This window comes from Hylobates moloch, unplaced genomic scaffold (genome assembly GCF_009828535.3).
Source record: "Hylobates moloch isolate HMO894 unplaced genomic scaffold, HMol_V3 SCAFFOLD_1, whole genome shotgun sequence".
In the NCBI taxonomy this organism is placed as follows: Eukaryota; Metazoa; Chordata; class Mammalia; order Primates; family Hylobatidae; genus Hylobates; species Hylobates moloch.
In genome coordinates, this window is record NW_026652276.1 from 30,447,634 (window position 1) to 30,469,519 (window position 21,886).

Here is a 21,886-nt window from a genome sequence, read left to right on the forward strand (position 1 = left end):
CTAAATAAATTCATATTTCCTTTTCTTTATCTACTCTCCTTTCCTCCAAACCAGCCATCTGCTATTTCCTTTATGGAAAAAAAATGCAACCTACAATTAGTGTCTTGTTCATTTTTCTTCCTTCAAAAAAAGAGAACTATTATGCAAATACTCTGCAATTTGGTTTCAAATACTCTTTGTAGTGTGATGAGCAATTTTTCTTAATAGAAACCCAGCTTTTTTGCCAGGACTTACTAATAGATTTTTAAAAAGAGAACTTCCATGTGACTTTTTTACACCTCTTAATGTGAACTTTTCAAATGCAAAAGTAACCCCAAAATCTTTCTTCTACTTTAAATTTTATCATTCTCTTTACCTTAATAAATAACATTTATCCAATACTACCCTCAGTAAATCAGAAAGAAATGTTTTATTTGACTTTTTCTGAAAATATAAAGTGATGACAGTTTACCTGTAAGCACAAATGTAGTGTTTGATTTTAGTTGCTCCTCAGGAAGCAAAGCATAATTTGACCCAATTCATGTAGGTAGGGCTAATGTGAGGTGCTTGGGGCTGTCTTGCTAAAAAGATAAAGATTGACACTGTAATGTGCTGATGAAACTGAAGTAAAAAATATGATATTTTTACTGTCATAACAGTACAGTCAGAATAAAAATCCTGAGTGTTTACTGATCTGGCTACTAACAAGTCACATGACCTGGGCCGGTAATCTCATTGAGTTTCGGTTTCCTCATTTTGCAGCTGAGAATTACTTTTGAGTTTGGACTGCTTCATGGGATTATAATAAGGATCAAATAATTATTACATGTTATTGCTTTTGCAATGGATTATAGAAGCACACATTCAATGGAGACATCAAGATGTGCTAGAGGTTCTCAACATTTTATATTTCCTAAGTTCCTTTAACAAGAGTACTTGCTAGAAATGGAGATTCCTAAGATCTTCTTCTAAACCTGAGTATCTGGGAGTGAGGCCACACTTGTAACTGTAAACCTAGGTGACTTTCATATACACAACAAATTCAGAGCCACCAAAAAAGAAATAACGTAAGTATAAATTTAATTTGATATCTAATATTTAATTATCTAATTTAATACATAAATATATAATTAAATTAATGATTTAATCTAATGAGATATTTTGCTGATTTGTTGGTATGTGTATATTTTTACATGTGCATGTTATAATCAATGAAAGAACCCTCTGGTTTACACTGTGAATACACTTAATACTAGATTAAATAATAGGTAATAATAGGTCATTTAAGTTGGCTAACATTTTCATCTATACTCTCTTTATAACCACATTGCTTTGCTTTATTTCAAATGTTTACTGAGATACACAACAAGTGAAACCAAATGTTTTCACCTCGTGAATCCATATGAGGCCACATGAATAGTAATAACACAGATTTCTGGCTCTCTTAATTATGCAAAACCCCGGCCCCCAAAGCAGTCTCCACAGATATTTTGGAAACTTGTTGGGTGTCTCCTGTTTACCTATAATCTGGCCTTTCAGCTGCAGTCTCCCTATACAGTGATCTTTCTTACCAGTTCTGATCCCATGTTGAATTCTCTTCTCTCTGAGCCATTGGAGAGGTCCCACTCCTGTTACTGCTGACTGATACCATGTGAGGATGCTTCTGTGGTTTCTACAGTGATCTTTCCTACCAGTTCTGGTCCCTATGTTGAGTTCTCTTCTCTCTGAGCCATTGGAGAGGACCTACTCCTGTTACTGCTGGCTGGTACCATGTGAGGATGCTGAAGTCCTTGCTAGGCGTGATGCCTCAAAGTGCTCCCGGAACTTCCAGTCCTCATCTTGTTGCAGTCCTGGTGGGCTCAGCGAGAAAGCATAGTAACTGGTCTCTGTTCTGTGATTCTTCTTGTTCCCTGGGCCAGCTAGGGAAGACATAACTGAAGTATCTTTTTTACTTGGAAGCCATCTGAAAAACAATGATTTCAGTTTTTGCCACCAAACCTCAGAAACAAAAAGTCCTTTGAGGGAGAGTGACAGCATTTTATCAGCTTACTTCTTTTGTTTGGTCTTCTATCACTCCTTTCTCCAGGCATGTTCCCATGCTGCCCCACTCTTCCTTACTGAAAAAATAAAATGTTAGCCCTCACAGTAAACCCTTGGCTGGATCTGGGAAGCCCACATACCCCATCAAACACTGAATATTTGTGAAAAACTCTTGTAAGGCACAGCTGAACTCAACAGCGGTAAAATAGTAGGGATGGTTAAAGGGGATAATGTCCTCCCAAATAGCTTTAAGGTAATCATAAAAAAGTGAAATTCTTTGACAAGACTAATGAGGAAAGATGCTAGCTACCCTGCTGTCCCTTCCCTGTCCCCATTTTCCACTGCCCAAATCAATCACTTTCAAATTTTTGGAAATTTCTTCTGTTACTTATCTCCATACATTTAAATAATATGCTTGTACTGTGAAGTCTTAATTTTTTCTTTTTAGCCTATGTATCATATGCTAACTTTTTGCAACCAGCAATGGTTATGTACCTTTCACTCCATTCCCATCACCACCTTTCAGAAGGGCATACTCTGTCCCCCCATCTTCCCACAGTTATATGATTTCTGATTATATCAGTATTTCATGTTTACACTGTTATGATGATGTAACTATTCCCAGTTGTGCTGTATGGTAAGTATGATTTTCTTTTTAATTATTTGTATTAATTTATGGAGTACAAGTATAATTTTGTTACATACGTAGATTGCCTAATGGAGAAGTCAAGACTTTTAGTGTATCCATCACTCAAATAAGATACATTGTACCTATTGAGCAATCTCTCATCATCCACTCCCCTCTCAGCTCCTCACCTTTCTGAGTCTTTCTTGTGCATATCTTTGTGTTTTATCTCAGGTTAATTTCTTCTTTTTAACTTTAGCTTAGTTTTCTATGTATCTAGCACCAATTTGACCTTCATCTCCCACTAGAAAAATAAGTACTTTCTTAATGTATTTTAAGTTCATCAGGCATTCTATCAATTCCATCTTCTTGGGTCACCTTTCCCAGAGCTATTTGTCCTGTTCCAGTTTGGGCTGGCTGCTATTTCCATTTGTTGTATAGCTTTTATTCTAGAAAATTATTCACTATATTTTTTGTATTTCCATATCTCATGCATGATGTTTGTTTCCTTGATTTTATGTACTCCTCTAACACCCCCTCCCATTTTTATGAGCACGTTTACAAAGAAAGGCATAGAAGGTAAATGTATCAAGATTTGGCATGTCCGAACATGTCTGTTGTATGCATTCACTTGGTTGAAATGCTGCTAGGTGTAAAATTCTAGGTTGAAACAAAACTTTGAGAATTTTGAAGTCACAGCTCTATTTAGGAGATGGAATGAAGGAAATGGTCCATATTTTTATCATATGTAAATTTACGCAATACTTCTACTTTCCCCAGAGTACTTCTCTTTCCATTTTGCCTGATAGCCACAGTCCACAGTTCTTTTGGTTTAAGATTTCCTAGAGGTAAAGGGAAGAAGGAGATTTGTAGTCTAAGTGTTTCCTACATGTACTTTGAAGCAATCCTGCTGAAAACAGTTCTTCTTGCTCTGTTTATGGAGGTTTGTAGTACTACTACTCCTCAGCCTTTGGTATTATACACTATTGGGTTGCTTCTGTTTCCCCCCGTTAAATTAGGCTTCAGATTGCTTATGTTTACCAAGTTGCCTAACACTGATAAGCCACTTCCTACTTTTACTATTCTATCTTTATTGCCTCCTTTCTATGATTGTTGGTGTCTGCCTTTTAAAGTTAATTCTTTTTTTGTCAGTATAGTGAAATTGAGAGGAAAGGGAAGTAATTTGTGAATTCAATCTGCCATGCCATCTTAAATGGAAACTCAATATAATTTGTGTCCTCAATTTTTAATTTTGAAATGTTTCAAAGTTATAGAAAATGTTCAAGAGCAATACAATGGACACTGTACCTTCATATAGAAAAACCAACTGATAATCCATTGCCATATATGTATTACACCCTCTATGTGTATGTGCATTTGTGTGTATATATGTGTATAGACACATCAAAAACACAGATATGTATACATATATTATATATCTCTCTCCCTCCCTGTGTGAGTAAACTGTTTGAAAGTAAATTGCAGACACAAGATAGTTCATCCATAAAGACTTCAGGATCTTCTAAGATCAAAGAATACTATTTTACATAGCTGCAATACCGTTACCACTCTCAAATATTTAACATTGATATAATATTACATGATATATAGTCCCTATTTAGATTTCCTCAGTTGTCCCAAGAATGTTTTATATATTTTTTTATCCAAGAGCCAAAGATGCAACATTGCCCTTTTTCTGTAATAAATGTTAGTTTGAACATGATACCCTTCTTTTACGTTTCTCCTCATATTGACATTTTAAATAAATACAGGCCAGTTTCTTTGCAGAATGTCCTACAATATGGATTTGTCTGATTTTTTCCTCATGATTAGATTCAAATTAAATATTATTGACAAGAATACTATGTAGGTGATATTACATAGCTTTTCAAAAGCAAAAATTTACTATTGTTTTCGTAGGAGATGAACAATATCTTATTGGCTTTCATAATATAAAAGCACATATCAAACCGTAACAAAGTACATACACATTTATTTTATGGTTATGTCTATTTCAAATTACAATAAAGAGTCTTATAATAACTTTTTATTAGAAGCTAACTGATATGCACTAAATAACCATCATATGTCCACTTTTATCCCCATTAAGCAGCGGTGCCTTTATGATTCTGATGCAAAATTATAACTCAGTTTTCTCATTTTATGAAATATAAAAGTTGGAGTAGTCAAATTTTTATAGTCTCAGCTCTCAAATTTTATGAATCTATGAATAAGATATCACTTATAATTTTGAAAATGAAATAAATTTGAGGAAAGGTAAAATTATGAAACAAAATATCTTATTAAAATGTTTATTATCTTATGTAAATTGACAATAGACATATTACTTGTAACTATCTACATTTCCATATTTACGATTTATACATGACGCCATTGTAAGCTGTCCAACTCTACACCAATAATGAGTGACTTCAAAGTTCAGCTCACATTACTCTACCTGAAACTAACTAAATTTGTATACATTATTTTACCAGAGCAAAGGTCAAAGGTTAAAAATCCATAATATAAACTGGAATTCATTTTGATTTACTTGGCAATAAATAAAATCTCATATTGCTCATATTACAAAGGAGAAAATACTGCTATTAATTGTGTAGGCAGTTATTGTATAACAGCTTCCATGTTAATGCATGTAGAGACTTTGTTGTTTGTTTAATTTTATTGAATTAAATCACTTTAAAGATATAATAACTGAAATTATATCTTTTCATTTTGATTCATTCCATTGAGTAAGAGTACATTTTAAAACAACATCAGCACCATTAGTACAATGCAAGTAACTCTAAATCTAAGAAAATTTGAGTTGAAATGATGGTATTGCATTTTTTTCTTACAGGAAGCTCTGATCATGGCAAGTATGGATCATCCACACCTAGTCCGGTTGCTGGGTGTGTGTCTGAGCCCAACCATCCAGCTGGTTACTCAACTTATGCCCCATGGCTGCCTGTTGGAGTATGTCCACGAGCACAAGGATAACATTGGGTCACAACTGCTGCTTAACTGGTGTGTCCAGATAGCTAAGGTAAGTGCCTGTCAATTTCTATGGAAATTACATTTTTAGGTTAATATTTCCTAACCTGCAACAGTTTTCTTATTGAAAATATGTCAAGTCTTCCCATTTAAATAAAATAAAGTATATTTGCTACATTGAAAGATACATAACAGAGAGGTACTTTTAGGTAAACTACAGATTAAATGCATGATATATATTTTTAGATTGTTGCGTTGTATCATTTTTATTGAATTGACTAGATGCCAAAACAAATAGCTTGCTAGTCAGGGGGAGGAATTGTTATACTGGATTTGTTTGGCTTATTTGTTTTGGTATAGTCTAGTTAACTAATAAAACCCAAGAAAGAAAGGGTTGAATGTCTGAATTTTTTCATGTTTAGACGATTTTTAAAAATAGCCTGTATGTTTAACTCTCAGTATTACAAATGAGCAAAGTCTAAATATATTCTTAGTCTTTTTGATGATTTTCAATTGGTTTTTAATGGTTGAGAGTTTTAGTCTTACGCAAAGGCTTAGGCATGTCACATATATAAGGGCAGTGGTCTGGGGTGATGGGGGAGGTGGGTCTGTGGTTACAGAGAGCATCTAGTTTCTAGGGGACTGTGATTTGGGGAATATTATTAGAGTTATCTGATCTTTTAATTTTTTTAAGAGTGGCCAGAATTCTGGATTTTTTGTGATTTCCTAAATTTAAATCTTAATTTTTGAAACACTTTGGAGTCTAAACAAAGCATTCTTGTCATGCTGTCTGCTAGTGTGCAACTTCTAGTATACATTCTAAATGTTCAAAGCAAATATTTATGATTATCTATACCAGATATCTTTCTTGATAATTTTCTATTTCTAGAGAAATAGGTCAATGATGAGTTTTAATTATGTCAATTCTTACTTACATCAAAATATGACCCGAAGTCTTTTAAGATTCCATAGATATTTGTATCTATACATTTGTACAATATAAATGCCAAAATAATAACATAGTGGTTTTGGCCTTTTTAAAATAATCTAATAATGAATAAAAGCACATTATAGAAAAAAGAAATTTGACATAATTATTAAAATTTAAACCAAAAAATTTATTTGACAGAACAGCTCAGCTTAGTTCTATACACCATAACTCTCAGTAGAGTTTCCTTATGGACTATGTATTATAATTTTGTGACTGTTATGTAATAACTGCAACTGTGAGGATTCTTTATGGCAATGAAGTTTGAAATATAACACTTCAGAAATGGATTTATCTAAGAACTTCTGTAATTTATAGGGCGAGTTAAATATGCAATAGAATTTATCAAATCATTCTAGGACTATAAATGAAAACAAAGCTAAGCTTCAGGCCAGGTGTGATGGCTCACGCCTGTAATCCCAGCACTTTGGGAGGCCGAGGCAGGTGGATCACCTGAGGTCAGGCGTTTGAGACCAGCCTGACCAACATGGAGAAACCCCATCTCTACTAAAAATACAAAATTAGCTGGGCATGGTGGCACATGCCTGTAATCCCAGCTACTCAGGAGGCTGAGGTAGAAGAATTGCTTGTACCTGGGAGGCTGAGGTTGTGCTGAGCCGAGATCACACCACTGCACTCCAGCCTGGGCAACAAGAGGGAAACTCCATCTCAAAAAAAAAAAAAAAAAAAAAAGGCTAAGCTTCAAATTTGTTAGTGCTGTCTGTATTTTCTGCTGTGGTCTCTACAATTTAGGTTTTGTCCCTAAGGTTTCTGTTATTAATATATCATTTATATGACATTGTATACTCGAATAAGAGAAACTACTTTGAGTTTCCTGAATAATCAGTTTTATACCTTTTTGCCTTTGCAAATGCCATCCCCTAAGCTTAGAAGTCTTCTCTTGGCTTCTTGGTTCATGCTGCATGATCTTATTCATCCATCAAGCCTGTTTGGGCATCCTCCATTTATGGAGTCTTTCCTAGTCAACCCTTCCCTGCAGCCAGAAATAATTATTTTCTTTTTCGTATTAATTTTGGTAGTTGATATCTTGAACACATTTATATTATGTAAATGTCATACTATACATTTACTATGTGCTTATTTAGTCATTAATCTTCAACAGATACTGGTGGGCTCTTATCATGTTTCAGATACAATGCTGACTGAGGTATGTAGGAGTAACAATACAGATATGGGCCTGGTTCTCTCTGTGCACCCTAATGGATTGAACAGACATTCAACAAATGAAAGAATTAACTATAGGATTGAATACCGTGGTTCAGATTTTAAAGAAAGCCAACTACTAGGGAGACTTAAGAGAAGACGCTGAGTCCTGAGGGAGAAGGCTTCAGCTATGAGAATAATATTTAGGCAAAAGAAAGATCACACAGGGCTCTACAGATGTGGTGATCAAGAGACTTATCATCCAAGTGGAATAATTTTAGGCATGAAAGGAGACTGTATTACTAGTTATGCCAGGACAACAGGCACAGAAAAGTCCTAAACAGAACATGTTATATGGTTACCCAGTATAGCAAGAAAAATTTGAATTTTGTTTTAAGTGCTGTAGGTAGTTACTGAAGTATTTTAACATGCAATTGACATAATCTCATTTATATTCTAAATAGATCATGCAGTCTATGTATGGAGGTTAGATTGAGGCGATATAAGAATGAAAATGGGCCGGGCACGGTGGCTCACGCCTGTAATCCTGGCACTTTGGGAGGCCGAGGTGGGTGGATCACGAGGTCAGCAGATCGAGACCATCCTGGCTAACACGGTGAAACCCCGTCACTACTAAAAATACAAAAAAAATTAGCTGGGCGAGGTGGCGGGCGCCTGTAGTCCCAGCTACTCGGGAGGCTGAGGCAGGAGAATGGCGTGAACCCCGGGGGGCAGAGCCTGCAGTGAGCCGAGATCATGCCACTGCACTCCAGCCTGGGCAACAGCAAGACTCCGTCTCAAAAAAAAAAAAAAAAAAAAAGGAAATAAAGATACTAATAAGGAGTCTGGAGGCAATGCCAATAAGGAGAAGTAGATGGAATTAAGATATATTTGGGGGGTAAAATTTAAGGTATTCAATTATTGATTAGCTATGGATGGTGAGGGAGGGGAGTACGGTGAGATCATTTCCTGAGTTGGTGAAAGATGGGGGATGAACATTTGTAGGAAAAAATCAAGAGTTCAGTTTCAGACTTGGCACATTGGAAAAGTTTATAGAACATGAAACTGGGAATGTTAATGAGGTAGTTAAATTTGGTCAGTACTGTATATATACATTTAGGAATTATAGATATTTAAATATATGGAAGGATGAAGGATTACCTTGAGACTGACTATATCTGATTCTTATTTATTTCCGGAATCTAAAATTGGATCTTACATATAGTTAGCCATTCAATAAATATATAGTAATTATTTTTAACCCAAGAAAATAACAAAATCTACCCTTAAGCAGGGAGTCCTTCCTTTATTATTTTTTTCTACTTTGGGAGCAGAATTGTGTAGTGGAAACACTATGTTTATATGTTGGTGCCTACTTTTCAGTTTTGTGAGTTTGTATTGTTTAGCCTCTGAATTCTTGTTTCTCATTGTATATAGTGGTATTAATAATTACTATATTTTTTTCTCATCTGCAAGAAGAACGTAATAAATGGTATCTACCTGTGGTAGGTTGAATAATATCCTACCCTCAAAGATGCTAATACATTCTATACCCAGAATCTGTGAATGTTGCTTTACATGTTAAAAGGGACTTTGCAGATGTAATTAAATTAAGGATCCTGAGATGAGATTATCCTGGATTACCCAGATCGGCCCATTGTAGTCACAGGGGTCTTTGTAAGTAGGAGGCAGAAGGATCAGAGCAGGAGACAGAAGACGTAAGAACAGATTAGAGCTGAGCAGTGCACCTTGAAGATGGAGGAAGGGACCATGCATTGAGGAATGTAGGCACCTCTAGAAGCTGGAAATGATAAGGAAACAGACTCTCTTAGAATCTCCAGAAGAAATACAGGCCTCCCTGTACCTTGATTTTATAGCCTGGTGAAACTGATTGTGGACTTCCAACCTACAGAGCTGTAAGAGAATAAATTTGCATTGTTTTCAGCCACCTTTCACCCTAAGGTAGGCCCCAGTGTGTGTTTCCATGTATCCATGTGTTCTCATCATTTAGCTCCCCCGTATATGTGCTAACAAGTGGTATTTGATTTTCTGTTCCTTGTTAGTTTGCTAAGGATAATGGCCTCCAGCTCCATCCATGTTCCTGCAAAGGATATGATCTTGTTCACTTTATGGCTGCATGGTATTCCAAGGTATATACGTACCACGTTTTCTTTATCCAGTCTACCATTGATGGGCATTTAGGTTGATTCTGTGTTTTTGCTATTGGGAATACTGCTGCAATGAACAGACGTGTGCATGTGTCTTTATAACAGAGTTATTTATATCCTTGTGGGTATATACCCAGGAAGGTGATTGCTGGGTGGAATGGTACTTTTGTTTTTAGCTCCTTGAGGAATTGCTAGACTGCTTTTCATAGTGGTTGAACTAATTTATGCTCCCACCATACAACAATGTATAAGTGTTCCTTTTTTCTCCACAACCTCACCAGCATTCTGACTGATGTGAAATGGTATCTCTTTGTGGTTTTGATTCGCATTTCTCCAATGATCAGTGATGTTTAGCTTTTTTTCATATGCTTGTTGGTTGCATGTACAACTTCTTTTGAAAAGTGTCTGTTCATGTCTTTGCCCACTTTTTAATGGGGTTCTCTTTTTCTTGTCTATTTGTTTAAGTTCCATATAGATGCTAGATATTAGATCTTTGTCGAATGCATAGTTTGCAAAAATTTTCTCCCTTTCTGTAAGTTGTCTTTTCACTCTGTGAATAGTTTCTTTTGCAGTGAAGAAGCTCTTTGATTTAATTAGTTCTCACTTGTCAATTTTTGTTTTTGTTGCAGTTCCTTTTGGTATCTTCATCATGAAATCTTTACCCATGCCTATGTCCTGAATGTTATTGCCTACGTTGTCTTCCATGGTTTTTATAGTTTTGGGTTTTACATTTCAATCTTTAATTTATCTGGAGTTGATTTTTGTATATGGTGTAAGGAAGGGGTCCAGTTTCAATCTTCTCCATATGGCTAGGCAGTTGTTAAATAGGAAATCTTTTCCTCATTGCTTGTTTTTTGTCAGGTTTGTCAAAGATCAGATAGTTGAAGGTGTGCAGCCTTATTTCTGGGTTCGTTCTTCTATTCCATTGGTCTATGTGTCTGTTATTGTACCAGTACCATGCTGTGTTGGATACCATAGCCCTGTAGTATAGCTTGAAGTTGAGTAACATGATGCCTCCAGCTTTGTTCTTTTTGCTTAGGCTTGCTTTGGCTATTCAGGCTCTTTTTTGGTTTCATATGAATTTTAAAATCGTTTTCTTTAGTTCTGTGAAGAACGTCAATATTTTCTTGGTCTTGAATTTCATTTTTATTGCACTGTGATCTGAGAGAGTGGTTGTTATGGTTTCAGTTCTTTTGCATTTGCTGAGGAGTATTTATGTGCAATTATGTGGTTGATTTTAGAGTATGTACCATGTGGCAATGAGGTGAATGTATATTCTGTACCCCATAAGTATATACACCTATGTACCCCCCAAAAGTTTAAAAGATAAAAAATAATTTTATTTTTCTTAAAAAAAGAAGAAAGTGTATTCTATTGTTTTTGGTGGAGAATTCTGTAGATTTCTATTAGATCCATTTAATCTAGTGCTGAATTTAGGTCCTGAAGACCTTTGTTAATTTTTTTGTCTCAATGATTTGTCTGATAATGTCAGTGGGGTATTGAAGTTTCCCGCTATTATTGTGTGGGAGTCTAAATATCTTTGAACGTCTCTAAGCACTTGCTTTATGAATCTAAGTGTGCCTGTATTGCACACATATATATTTAGGATAGTTAGGTCTTCTTGTTGAATTGAACACTTTACCATTATGTAACGCCCTTTTTTGTCTTTTTTGATCTTTTTTGGTTTAAAGTCTATTTTTTCTGAAATTAGAATTGCAACCCCTATTTTTTTCTGTTTTCCATTTGCTTGGCAGATTTTTCTCTATCTTTTTATTTTGAGCCTGTTGTTGTCATTGCATGTAGTTGGGTCTCTTGAAGACAGCATACTAGTAGGTCTTAGTTGCCACCTTGTGCCTTTATCCAGCTTGCCGCTCTGTGCCTTTAACTGGAGCATTTAGCCCATTTATGTTCAAGATTAATATTGAAATGTGTGGATTTGATCCTGTCATCATGATGTTAGCTGGTTGTCATGCAGACTTGTTTGTGTGGTTGCTTTCTAGTGTCACTGATCTGTGTACTTCAGTGTGTTTCTGTGACTGGTGATGGTCTTTCTTTTCCACATTTGGTGCTTCCTTCAGGAGCTCTTGTAAGGCAGGTCTGATGGTTACAAATTACTTCAACATTTGCTTGTCTGAGAAAGATCTTATTTCTCCTTTGCTTATGAAGCTTAGTTTCCCTGGGTATTAAATGCTTGGTTGGAATTTCTCTTCTTTAAGAATGTTGAATGTTGGCACTGAATCTCTTCTGGCTTTTAGGGTTTCTGCTGAGAGGTCCACTGTTAGTCTGATGGGCTTCCTTATAAGGAAGTATTTTGTAAAATATTTTCATTTGTATTGTAAGTTTTCTTTCCATTCATCCATTAGTTCATCATTCTATAACATTTTATGTGATTGAAAACACAAACTTAAACACCAAAATTGTTTGTTTCTTATAGGCAGTCATGTTCCCTCTGCATGTGCTGCCTTTGGACTTGACTGAATTTGGTAAGCAGAGCAGTCCATGTTATTTCATGCTCATATAATACCATATGCCTTCTTGATGCTTTATGAATCCAGGATACTAGGAAATCATGAAAATTTCTTCTTTTATAGTTATTGTTAATAAGTTGGGCAAGCAGTTTTGAAAAGACAATTTAGCAGATTCTGAATAGTGTATGTGAGGTGTTTTTGTTTTTGTTTAACTCAGATATTAATTTAATATGAGACAAAAAGTAGGCTGTTGCCCAAAGCAAACATCCTTAACTGACCCTACCATGTATGGATTCAGCTTTGATTATTCAACAAAATCATGACTGATTGCTGTGGTCTGGGAGTGACCATAAGGACTGTTTTCTCTACACAAAGTCAGGAGTTGAATACCAACCTTTATTTGCACTTGGGTTCCAGTTAAAAGCCACCTTAGACAGTGTAGCAAACTGGAAAACAGCACAGATCCTGGGACCAAGGTTCCATCACAAGCAAGCATATGAACTGTGTGACAACAGGCAGACAGTACCTGCAGTGTCTACAGGAAAGTGGGGCAAGCATCACCCCAGCTTCTAGCAGCTCTACAGCTGCCTGTACCTGCAGGCCCTCCTAGGCCCACTTCCTCTCCAGCACTGCGTGTGCTCTCTGGGTGGGCATGTGTGGCTCTGTGTCCAGAGCTGCATTGGAATAACATTGACAATGAATGAGCCCATGTAGATCAAGTGTGTATTACACACCTGGCATATCCTTGGTGCTTTACGTACATTGTGTTGTTAAATCTTTACTGAAACTCTGGCAGATATGGCTCATTATTTCCCCAGTTTATAGATGAGGAAAATGGGAAGTTAAGTCCAAAAGGACACACAAATATATTGAAATGCCTGAGTGCTATACCAGATAACTCTGACTCCTGAGCCAGGTCTCCAAACCACTCTGCATTCTTTCCTCTCCGTACACACGCACATCACTGCAGCTTAATGTGACCTGCCTTCAATGGCACTCTGGAACTAGAGGACTGAAGGGGAGCATACCATTTTATCTGTAGTTGTGTCTCATCATTAATTCCATAAGAGAAAAACTTCTATCATGAATAATACTTGTTATTGTCTTCATGGGAACATGTTTTATCATTAATATCTATGCTGCATTTTCAGGAGAAAGTGCTAGATAAATATTTGTGGAGGAACTTCTTCAAGCAATGTTTTAACTACTGAAATAAAGCAAACTCAAAACAATTCTGGGAGTTACTATGGGTCATAGATACTAATTACAAGTGACACTGTAAAATAAGAATTTAAAATGTGTGGTCTGGTACTAGTTTGTGTTTAGCCTACAGATTCTGGGTTCAAATCTCATCTCTATCACTTACTAACTGTGTGAACTTTAATAAGTTAGTTAATCTCTCTGTGCTCTTGAAAAGAGAGATAACAGTATTACCTATTTTGTAGGGTAATTTTAAGGATAAGATGATATTTGTAATGTGCTAAGCTTACTGTTTGGCATAAAGTAAAAATGTAAACTATGTGTTATTTTGGATAATATCGGAAATCACTACAATAAGGACAGACATATGTTTATAGTTAGAATACCCTAATTATGACATTTAAAAAATCATTTAAAAATATGACTTTCAAACTTTCAGATAGAAAATATTTAGCATTTGTTTATAGGTCATACCAGGCTGAGGAGAGCAGGGAATCTCATGTTTAATACTCAATATTTTTGGCCTTTGGAACAAGGAACCTGAGTCTCTCATCCACATATGCTTTTCTACACAGGTTCCTAGGATGCTTGTGCTCTTATCTTGGCTTCTAATTTTTATGTTAAAAATTGTATTATCGGGCTGGGTGTGGTGGCTCATGCCTATAATCTCAGCATTTTGGGAGGCCAAGGTGGGTGAATCACCTGAGGTCGAAAGTTCGAGACCAGCCTGGCCAACACGGTGAAAACCCGTCTCTACTAAAAATACAATAATTAGCCGGGCGTGGTGGTGGGTGCCTGTAATCCCAGCTACTCAGGAGGCTGAGGCAGGAGAATCACTTGAACATGGGAGGCGGAGGTTGCAGTGAGCTGAGATCATGCCACTGCACTCCAGTCTGGGTGACAGAGTGAGACTCCATCTCAAAAAATAATAATAATAATAAAGTATTATTTGTAATATTGAAAAGGTGAAACCACCAGTGAACTGGCAAAGAACTGAGCTCAGGGGAAATTCTTAAGACAATCTATTACTGAAGAGGAGCAAAGAAAAAATTCTAACTTTTCAGTCTCAAGCTAGAAAAGGTTAATATTGGTTTGACTTACTATTCCTGCAAAAATTTTAGTTTCTGACTTTGTTCTAAGGAAACTATCATTTGTAGCTTTTTTATGATACATATATCACTGGTGCTGTATTTGTAAAGCCTGAATACTGAGTATGGGCCACTATTACTTTTCAAAATCCTAAAACCTTCCTCAGAACTTTGCTGGCCTATTTACCTTGTCAGATTTTTTTTCCGGTGCTCTAATTGATTTGCAGTTAAACTCAGATGTAAGGTTCCAAGGGCTTTCTTTTTTTGTTTGGTGTTTTGCCATTGAAACTAGTTGAAAGGGTGATTCTAAAAATATGTCAGTGGTCCCTTGTACCCTTCAAGATGATTCACAGATTACCTGATTAAGTTGTATACTCAATTTAAACTTCTTCCAAAAAATATTTTAAAAAATTTATCCAATATTTTTAAGAATTAAAATTAACCTAGTGTGTCTAGCCAAAATAATTTAGATTCTGCCTATAAATAAAGACTTTTTCAGTGTATTTTTGCAAACAGACTGATTCTAGCATTTATATTTTCAGAGAATATTAGTACTGTTTCAAAGTTTAGTGTAATTTGGGACCAGTTTAATAGATTTTCTCAATTTTTTTTTCATTTCCAACTCTACGCTATCACCAAATTACTTTGAATATCCATGTCATATTTCTAATTGGAGCTAATAAAACCTGATTATTTTTGTGGTCCGGGGGCAGGTATCTGTGGGCTTTCTTTTCTTTACTATTGGTGGCAGAGTGGGAGTTAGTGGAAGGGGCAAATGGGAGAGAAGAACCTCTTTCATATTAAAAACGTGGTTCACAATGATTGGAAAGAGAGCAGGTTCTTGTGTTAAGAAATGAATTCCTCTTCTGTGACAGATGTGAAACCTTAAGGCTTGAATATGTTACACGAGCAGAGCCTTCATTTACCTTCTTTCTTTCCTCTTTTCCATTTTTCTCTAGTAGTAACTATGGAGTGACAAGAAACTTAATTTCTTACTCAATCCAGCCATTTCCTTCTGCATGAATTAAAATTAAATTCAAATATGAATGTCTGATATCATTTAAGTGCTTGAACTGGGTGCTGACATTTCTAGTTTAGTTCTGGTCAAGACCAGATGCTATGTGTAGATATGGCCTCAGTCATATGCATGTATATGCAAATTATAGAAATTAAAAAAAAATAGTCTAGAGAAGAGAAATAACCCTACTAACATTGTAGAAAACATAAAATTGGCACTTATTAATATATTTAGTCATGTAATAGAGACATTTAATACTGTTTGGAAGTTTGTGAATACCAATTGGTTGAATGGATTCCTTGAGTATATTTGGACACAGAAAAATTTTTATATTTTATAAAGGCATGATAAAAGATAAATATTAAAATTACAAGTCACAGTATTAGTGGCATAGCTAAACTCCCTTTAATGACAATACACCCTTAAAATAAAAATAAATTTATTGTAATTATATAATCACATTTTGGAAGAAAAAAGGTGATAGCTTATTATTTATCATTTTTACTGCGATCATTTAAATTTGAATACACTATATAGTGTGATTAATTGTCATTAGATATTTTGTGTATGTCAGCGGCATGAATCACCTTGATGGTAAGATTTTATTCATAGTAAATACCTTCAGTGACTCTCCTAGGGTCACACTGCATACTAGTCTAAGGAAGGAGAACTAAACTCAGAAACATGGACAAGTCATTGGTTATTTTATGGAGATACAGTGTTTTTTTTTTTTTTTTAATAAAAAGCCAGCCTGAGGTGGGAGGATCACTTGAGCCGGTGAGGCACAGATTGCAGTGAGCTGTGTGATTGCACCCCTGCACTCCAGCCTGGGCGACAGAGTGAGACCCTGTCCCCCCACAAAAAAGGTGGAGCGGGGGGAACCTAATAATGGAATTCTTGCAGTGTCTTGGTGTATTTCTTAGGACATGTCATAATTAGAGATTTGAGAATTGAATCCCAAAGGAAAATTATCTACAGCCATGATCTAACCAGGAACAATTAATTGATTAATTTAAAAATCATATTAAGTGTATTGCTTTCTAGAGAGAAACAGAACCAATAAAATGCGTGTACATAGATATATGTATTCCTATATACATTTATTCTAAGAAATATATATATATATGAATGTATATATGTTCTAAGGAATGAGCTCATGAGATTACGGAGGTTGACGAGTCCCAAAATAAGCAACTGGCAAGCTGGAGACCCAGGAAAGCCAGAAGCCGAAAGACAAGTCTTCTCCAGACAAATTTTCCTCGTCATTTCCTCTTTCCTCATGTTAATCAGAAATAAGTATGGTCAGATATATCAAATGTAAGGAAGAGTACATTATTTTTTTCTTAATTAGAATTATTCTATAGTATCAGAGTAGAATGGTGGCTATCAGGGGCTTTGGGTTAGAAGAAAAGAGCTGTTGATCAAACTTGCAGTTATATGATGAATAAATGTACAGACTTAAGGTATAGAAGGGTGACTATTGCTAATGATGATGTGTTGTATATTTGAAAATTGCTAAGAGAGTAAATCTCAATGTTCTTACTATACACATACACAAAAATGGTAACTAGGGTGAGGTGAAGGATATGTTTGTTAGCTTAATGGTTGTCATCATTTCACAATGCATACATATATCAAAACATCTGGTTGTACATTTTAAATACATACAATTTCTATTTGTCAATCATACCCCAATAAAGCTGGGGAAAAATTATTCTGGCTTGGCGAGCACCTATTAGAATTGGCTTGAATTCCACTTTATCATGTATAAGGAAGTCCCGACGGGGTTCTTTCTAGAGATACTGAAGAACCTGAAGAGGCATACAAAGTGCTGAGCAAACAGGAGCAGGGATTCCATTTTTCTGAATTTTGTCGTTGGCTCATAAAGGTGCTGCTTGTTCATCCCCATCACAGCAGAACCCTCCAGTCTCTCAGTCAGGCATACACAATTATCTAGCTTCCAAATAGTTGTCTTCTTCTCTATTTTATTTGACACGTAAGTGTTTATTGCTCAGGAATCTGAAATCTGCTGGTGGTCTGCTGGGTGGCTCTGGGATTTTTCCTTGGGCTCACTTACATGTCAGAGGTATAGGTTTTCTATCAGCTGAACTAGACTGGGGTGACTAGGGTGATGAGGCTCTTTGCCACATAACTCTCCTACCCAATCAGCGTGGCTAGGGATATAGTCCTATATATCCTTGTCTCATGCTACTCAGTCCTCCAGGGCCTGGATATCCATGCATTCCCCATCCCTTGAGAAGCCGAGCACCTTTGTGGGTACACTGTGACAGTAGGAACATAGGTCTCTCTACCCAATCCCACTCCCAGCCCCCTCTAGAACTGCCACCAGTGATTCTACCTTCCCCTTTCAGTCTTAAAGAAACTAGCCTTTTGTTTTCTAGGTGGTTGAGTTCTGCCTTTTCTATGTTCCACCTCCATTGCTAGAAATAAGGCAATTTCTCAGCCAACAAAACCTAAGTGAGACTTATTTTCTGGGTGCCGGTGCTTCAAAATTGCAATTTTACATCTTGCAGTACAAAAACCCTTCCACATATGGAGCCCAGATTAGAAACACAAAAATTTTCCTATTTATTTAGAAGTAGCAAGCACAAAACATCAATTGATATTTTAATATTGCATTTTGCTGCTGTTTCTACACAAGGAAAGAAAAACAATTTAAAAATGACACAGAAAGAACCCAGCCCAGAAAATTTTCTTTTGTGGAACTGATGAATCTTTAAAAATGATTATCAGAGTCTATTGAAATGTTAGTGCAGGAAGGAGCCCCAGAAGTTCTAGTTCAGTGATTTTAAATTTTCTCGAGGCATGAATCTGTTTCATGTGAAATCTTAGTTTAAAATCAAAACAAATAAAACAGAACATAATTGCAGCAGCAGAAGGGTGTAGACAGGGCTTCATGGAACCCTAAGGATTCTTTAGATCCTCACAGAAACCAGCTTTAACACCATCTAATGTGCTATGTTGGAGATGGGGAAACTGAAACATAAGCAGGTGGCAGAGCCCAGGTAAGGTCACAGTTCTTAGTGACAGAGCCAAGACCTGAATCTATAACTGCTCTGCCACCCTGATATCCCAGTTCAGATTAACTGGCATCCAGCACCATCCCCAAGCCCTGACTGTAACACTTGTGGATGCTTTGTTTGTAATTTAGGTTCTATAACTACTACAGTGTGATGGAGAGTTGGGCTAAAATATGAGGTCATATACCTCTTGTGACAGTTTTTTAAATGAGCTAATGAATTTTTTCTCTATAGGATTTTATTTGAAGTGGCTATCTTACTTTTGCTTTGAAATACTTTTTGTGTTTTTAGTTTATCTCCCAAGGTTTTGTTTTGTTTTGTTTTGTTTTCAATCTTCCCTTTCCACCAATAGTTTTCCCTCTCGATCTATCAGTTTGTCTAATAACATTGCAACCTCCCAAATCGGTGATAAAGCACCTGGTTGAATTTGAATCATGTTCACTCCCTCCCTGAAACAATTTTATGCTTTTTATTTATGTGCCAAATTTTCATTGCCTTAAAGGAGGGCAATATTTAAAGAGTAGTGAGGGATAAGAAAGAATCTCTATACTACCAGATGAAAACGAAGTTTATTGAGGCGGTTTATAGAGCACAGGTCCCAGAATTCCACCGAAGCCTTAATTATTTCCTGGGGTTTGCATGAAATATGAAGGTCTCTCACTTAGAGAAGTCATTTAGGCTTTTTCTTGTCTAACCTATAAAATAACAAGCTTCCCTTTTGCTTTGCTTTGCCTGTGGCTTTGTTTGGCACGCTGAGCAACTCTAATTCAGCTTGTAAGTTACTCCTTTCTATAAATGGCAAAGAGTTTTTTATTCAGCTGCCATTCACATCCAGAAAGTAAAGAATTTAATTTCTTTACTGTGAGTTTATGCTTTAGCTAGTACTTTTAAGGTACTTTTTTTTTTTTAACAGAAAAGTGAAAGCTGCCCTAATCCAAATGGATTAAATTATATTTCATGTGCGTAAAGTGCTCACACAGTTTCATCTGTTAGTCATGACTTTTTGAGGCTTGGTATTGTAGCAGATTTTAAGAGCACAGTGATTTTCTCAAATGCGAAATCAAAGTAGGAGGACTGGCATATCTAGTTTATTGCTCCCCTATGGCTTTTGTTTCTAAAACTGTAGAGGTAGATGGGTGTTAACAATAGTGCTCTCAGGAAGTTGTGATATATATTTATGGTCTTTCAGATGCGTGCATGCGATTTTATTTTTCTCACAGATTTCAAGATGTTTATAGTAATCTGGAGATAAGATTTGCCCTTTTCTGAAAATAGGAGAAACAAAGAATGAGAATGTCAAGTGATTTGCTTGGAAACAGAAAAACTATAGTGGGACTGAAGATGAAACACAGATGAACTTACTTCCACAATTGATCACAACCAATTTTTTTTCTCCAAATAGCTCTTTAAAAATACAACTTTTTATTTTGAAATAATTGTAGATTCACAGGAAGTTACCAAAAATTTAAAGAGAAATTTCATTTGTCCTTCATCCATTTTACCTGATAATAACATCTTGTATAACTATAATACAGTATTACAATCAGGAACCTGACATTAGTAAAATCTGCATAAGTTTTCCAGATTCACTGGTTTTACACAAACGTGTATGTGTATGTGTGTGTGTAGTTCTATGAAGTTTTATCACATGTGTAGATTCATATAACCACCACCACAGTCAAGATATAGAGCTATTTCATGGCCTCATGCCATCCCTTTACAACCACATCCACCTCCTACTTATTTGTTTCTAAATGCACTCAAGCCTTGTCATGATCAATATTTGTAATAATGACTTATTTTTAAAGCAACTTCTGAACATTTGTGTTTCGCACATTAAAATGGGCATACAATATTCTGGACACTCAGTTTGATTCTAGCATTAGCAATTTGTCAGTCTTACTTCAAAGGGTATCCTCTGTGGATTGCACAAAAATCTAGTATAATGGTGGCTATGAAGAAAAGGGTCTGTGTAGTTATGTAACCTAGAAGGGGTGCAACACCAAACAGGTAGTATTATATCCTCTCATACTTACCTAGTGGGAACATCTAAATTCCTACTTGTACAACCTCATTTAACCACGGGAAAGTGGCTTAGCAGATCACTCTGGTTACAGAAGAAAGCCTAATAAACCCCAAAGGGCATTGAGCCGCAAGGGAGGAAACTTAGGTTAATAATGAATACAGGCTGAAAGTGAATGAGAGCAAGCAGTTAAGGCTTTATGCCAATCTTTTCTTCTATAAGAAAGTTTAAAAATTTAGGATAATTCTTATTAATATCATGTGATAAAACAAAATATACAATGCTTTTATACTATATATGTATATATGTGTACACATGCATGTATACATAAATATATATGTATGCATATGTATTATTTTTACACACCTTAAACATCAATATACTAGTAAGAATAATTTATGTTTTGAATATAGAATCATTCTATGTAGCCACAATTCTACAATACCCAATGAAATATGTATGTGTGAAAAGGGATGTAGAATGTTGATAGCTATTATTGTGAAGATTAAAAGTATTAGGCTAAACAGTATTTGTACAGAATTTCACTTTCTATTATTTAAATTTGATTGGTTAAAAAGAGCTTTTTGGCAACTGTTCATGATGTTTTATTTGGCTAAGGTAAAATATGAACAAAATGTATGTGTAGTTGTGGAAAGGGAGGGTGAGCTGAGTGGTGATGAGCACGTGAAGAAGAGTGGCTCTGGGTCAAGGAATTTATCCTTCATTAAGGAGCCTTTTCCTAAGCTCAGTCTCTACCTCATCACAAAGTGAACAAAAGATGAGCTTAATGATAGTCATCTATCAGCTAGCCACATTTCAGGTTTCAAGATCCTACTATTCCCAATGCTCCATGCCTTGACAAGGCTAATTGTATAATTACAATACTACATCACTCACTCCTGGTGTACTTCCCCTGGCAAGAACTGGAACTACGAACTCTAATGATTATCGCCCCAAGCAAGCACATTAGCATGAATGCAGTTTGCTAATGGGGCCATACTCCTAGAAATTGTAGTACACAAGCTTTAAGCCATGGATTTTATTATCAAGTCCCTTGTAGATTAAATGCCAGACCGAGTTGAACCCTAAAATC

General features: G+C 35.9%; 1 protein-coding gene across 7 annotated transcripts in view; it reads left to right on the plus strand.

Annotated features, from left to right (window-relative positions):
- ERBB4 (erb-b2 receptor tyrosine kinase 4) overlaps positions 1-21,886 on the plus strand; it is a 1,173,590-nt gene that overhangs the window by 983,601 nt on the left and 168,103 nt on the right. For all 7 annotated transcript variants that reach the window (XM_058438803.1, XM_032754659.2, XM_058438808.1 and 4 more), the window contains one exon: positions 5,502-5,687. In XM_058438803.1, the coding sequence (XP_058294786.1) occupies positions 5,502-5,687 (186 nt within the window). The remainder of the gene's footprint in view (positions 1-5,501; positions 5,688-21,886) is intronic.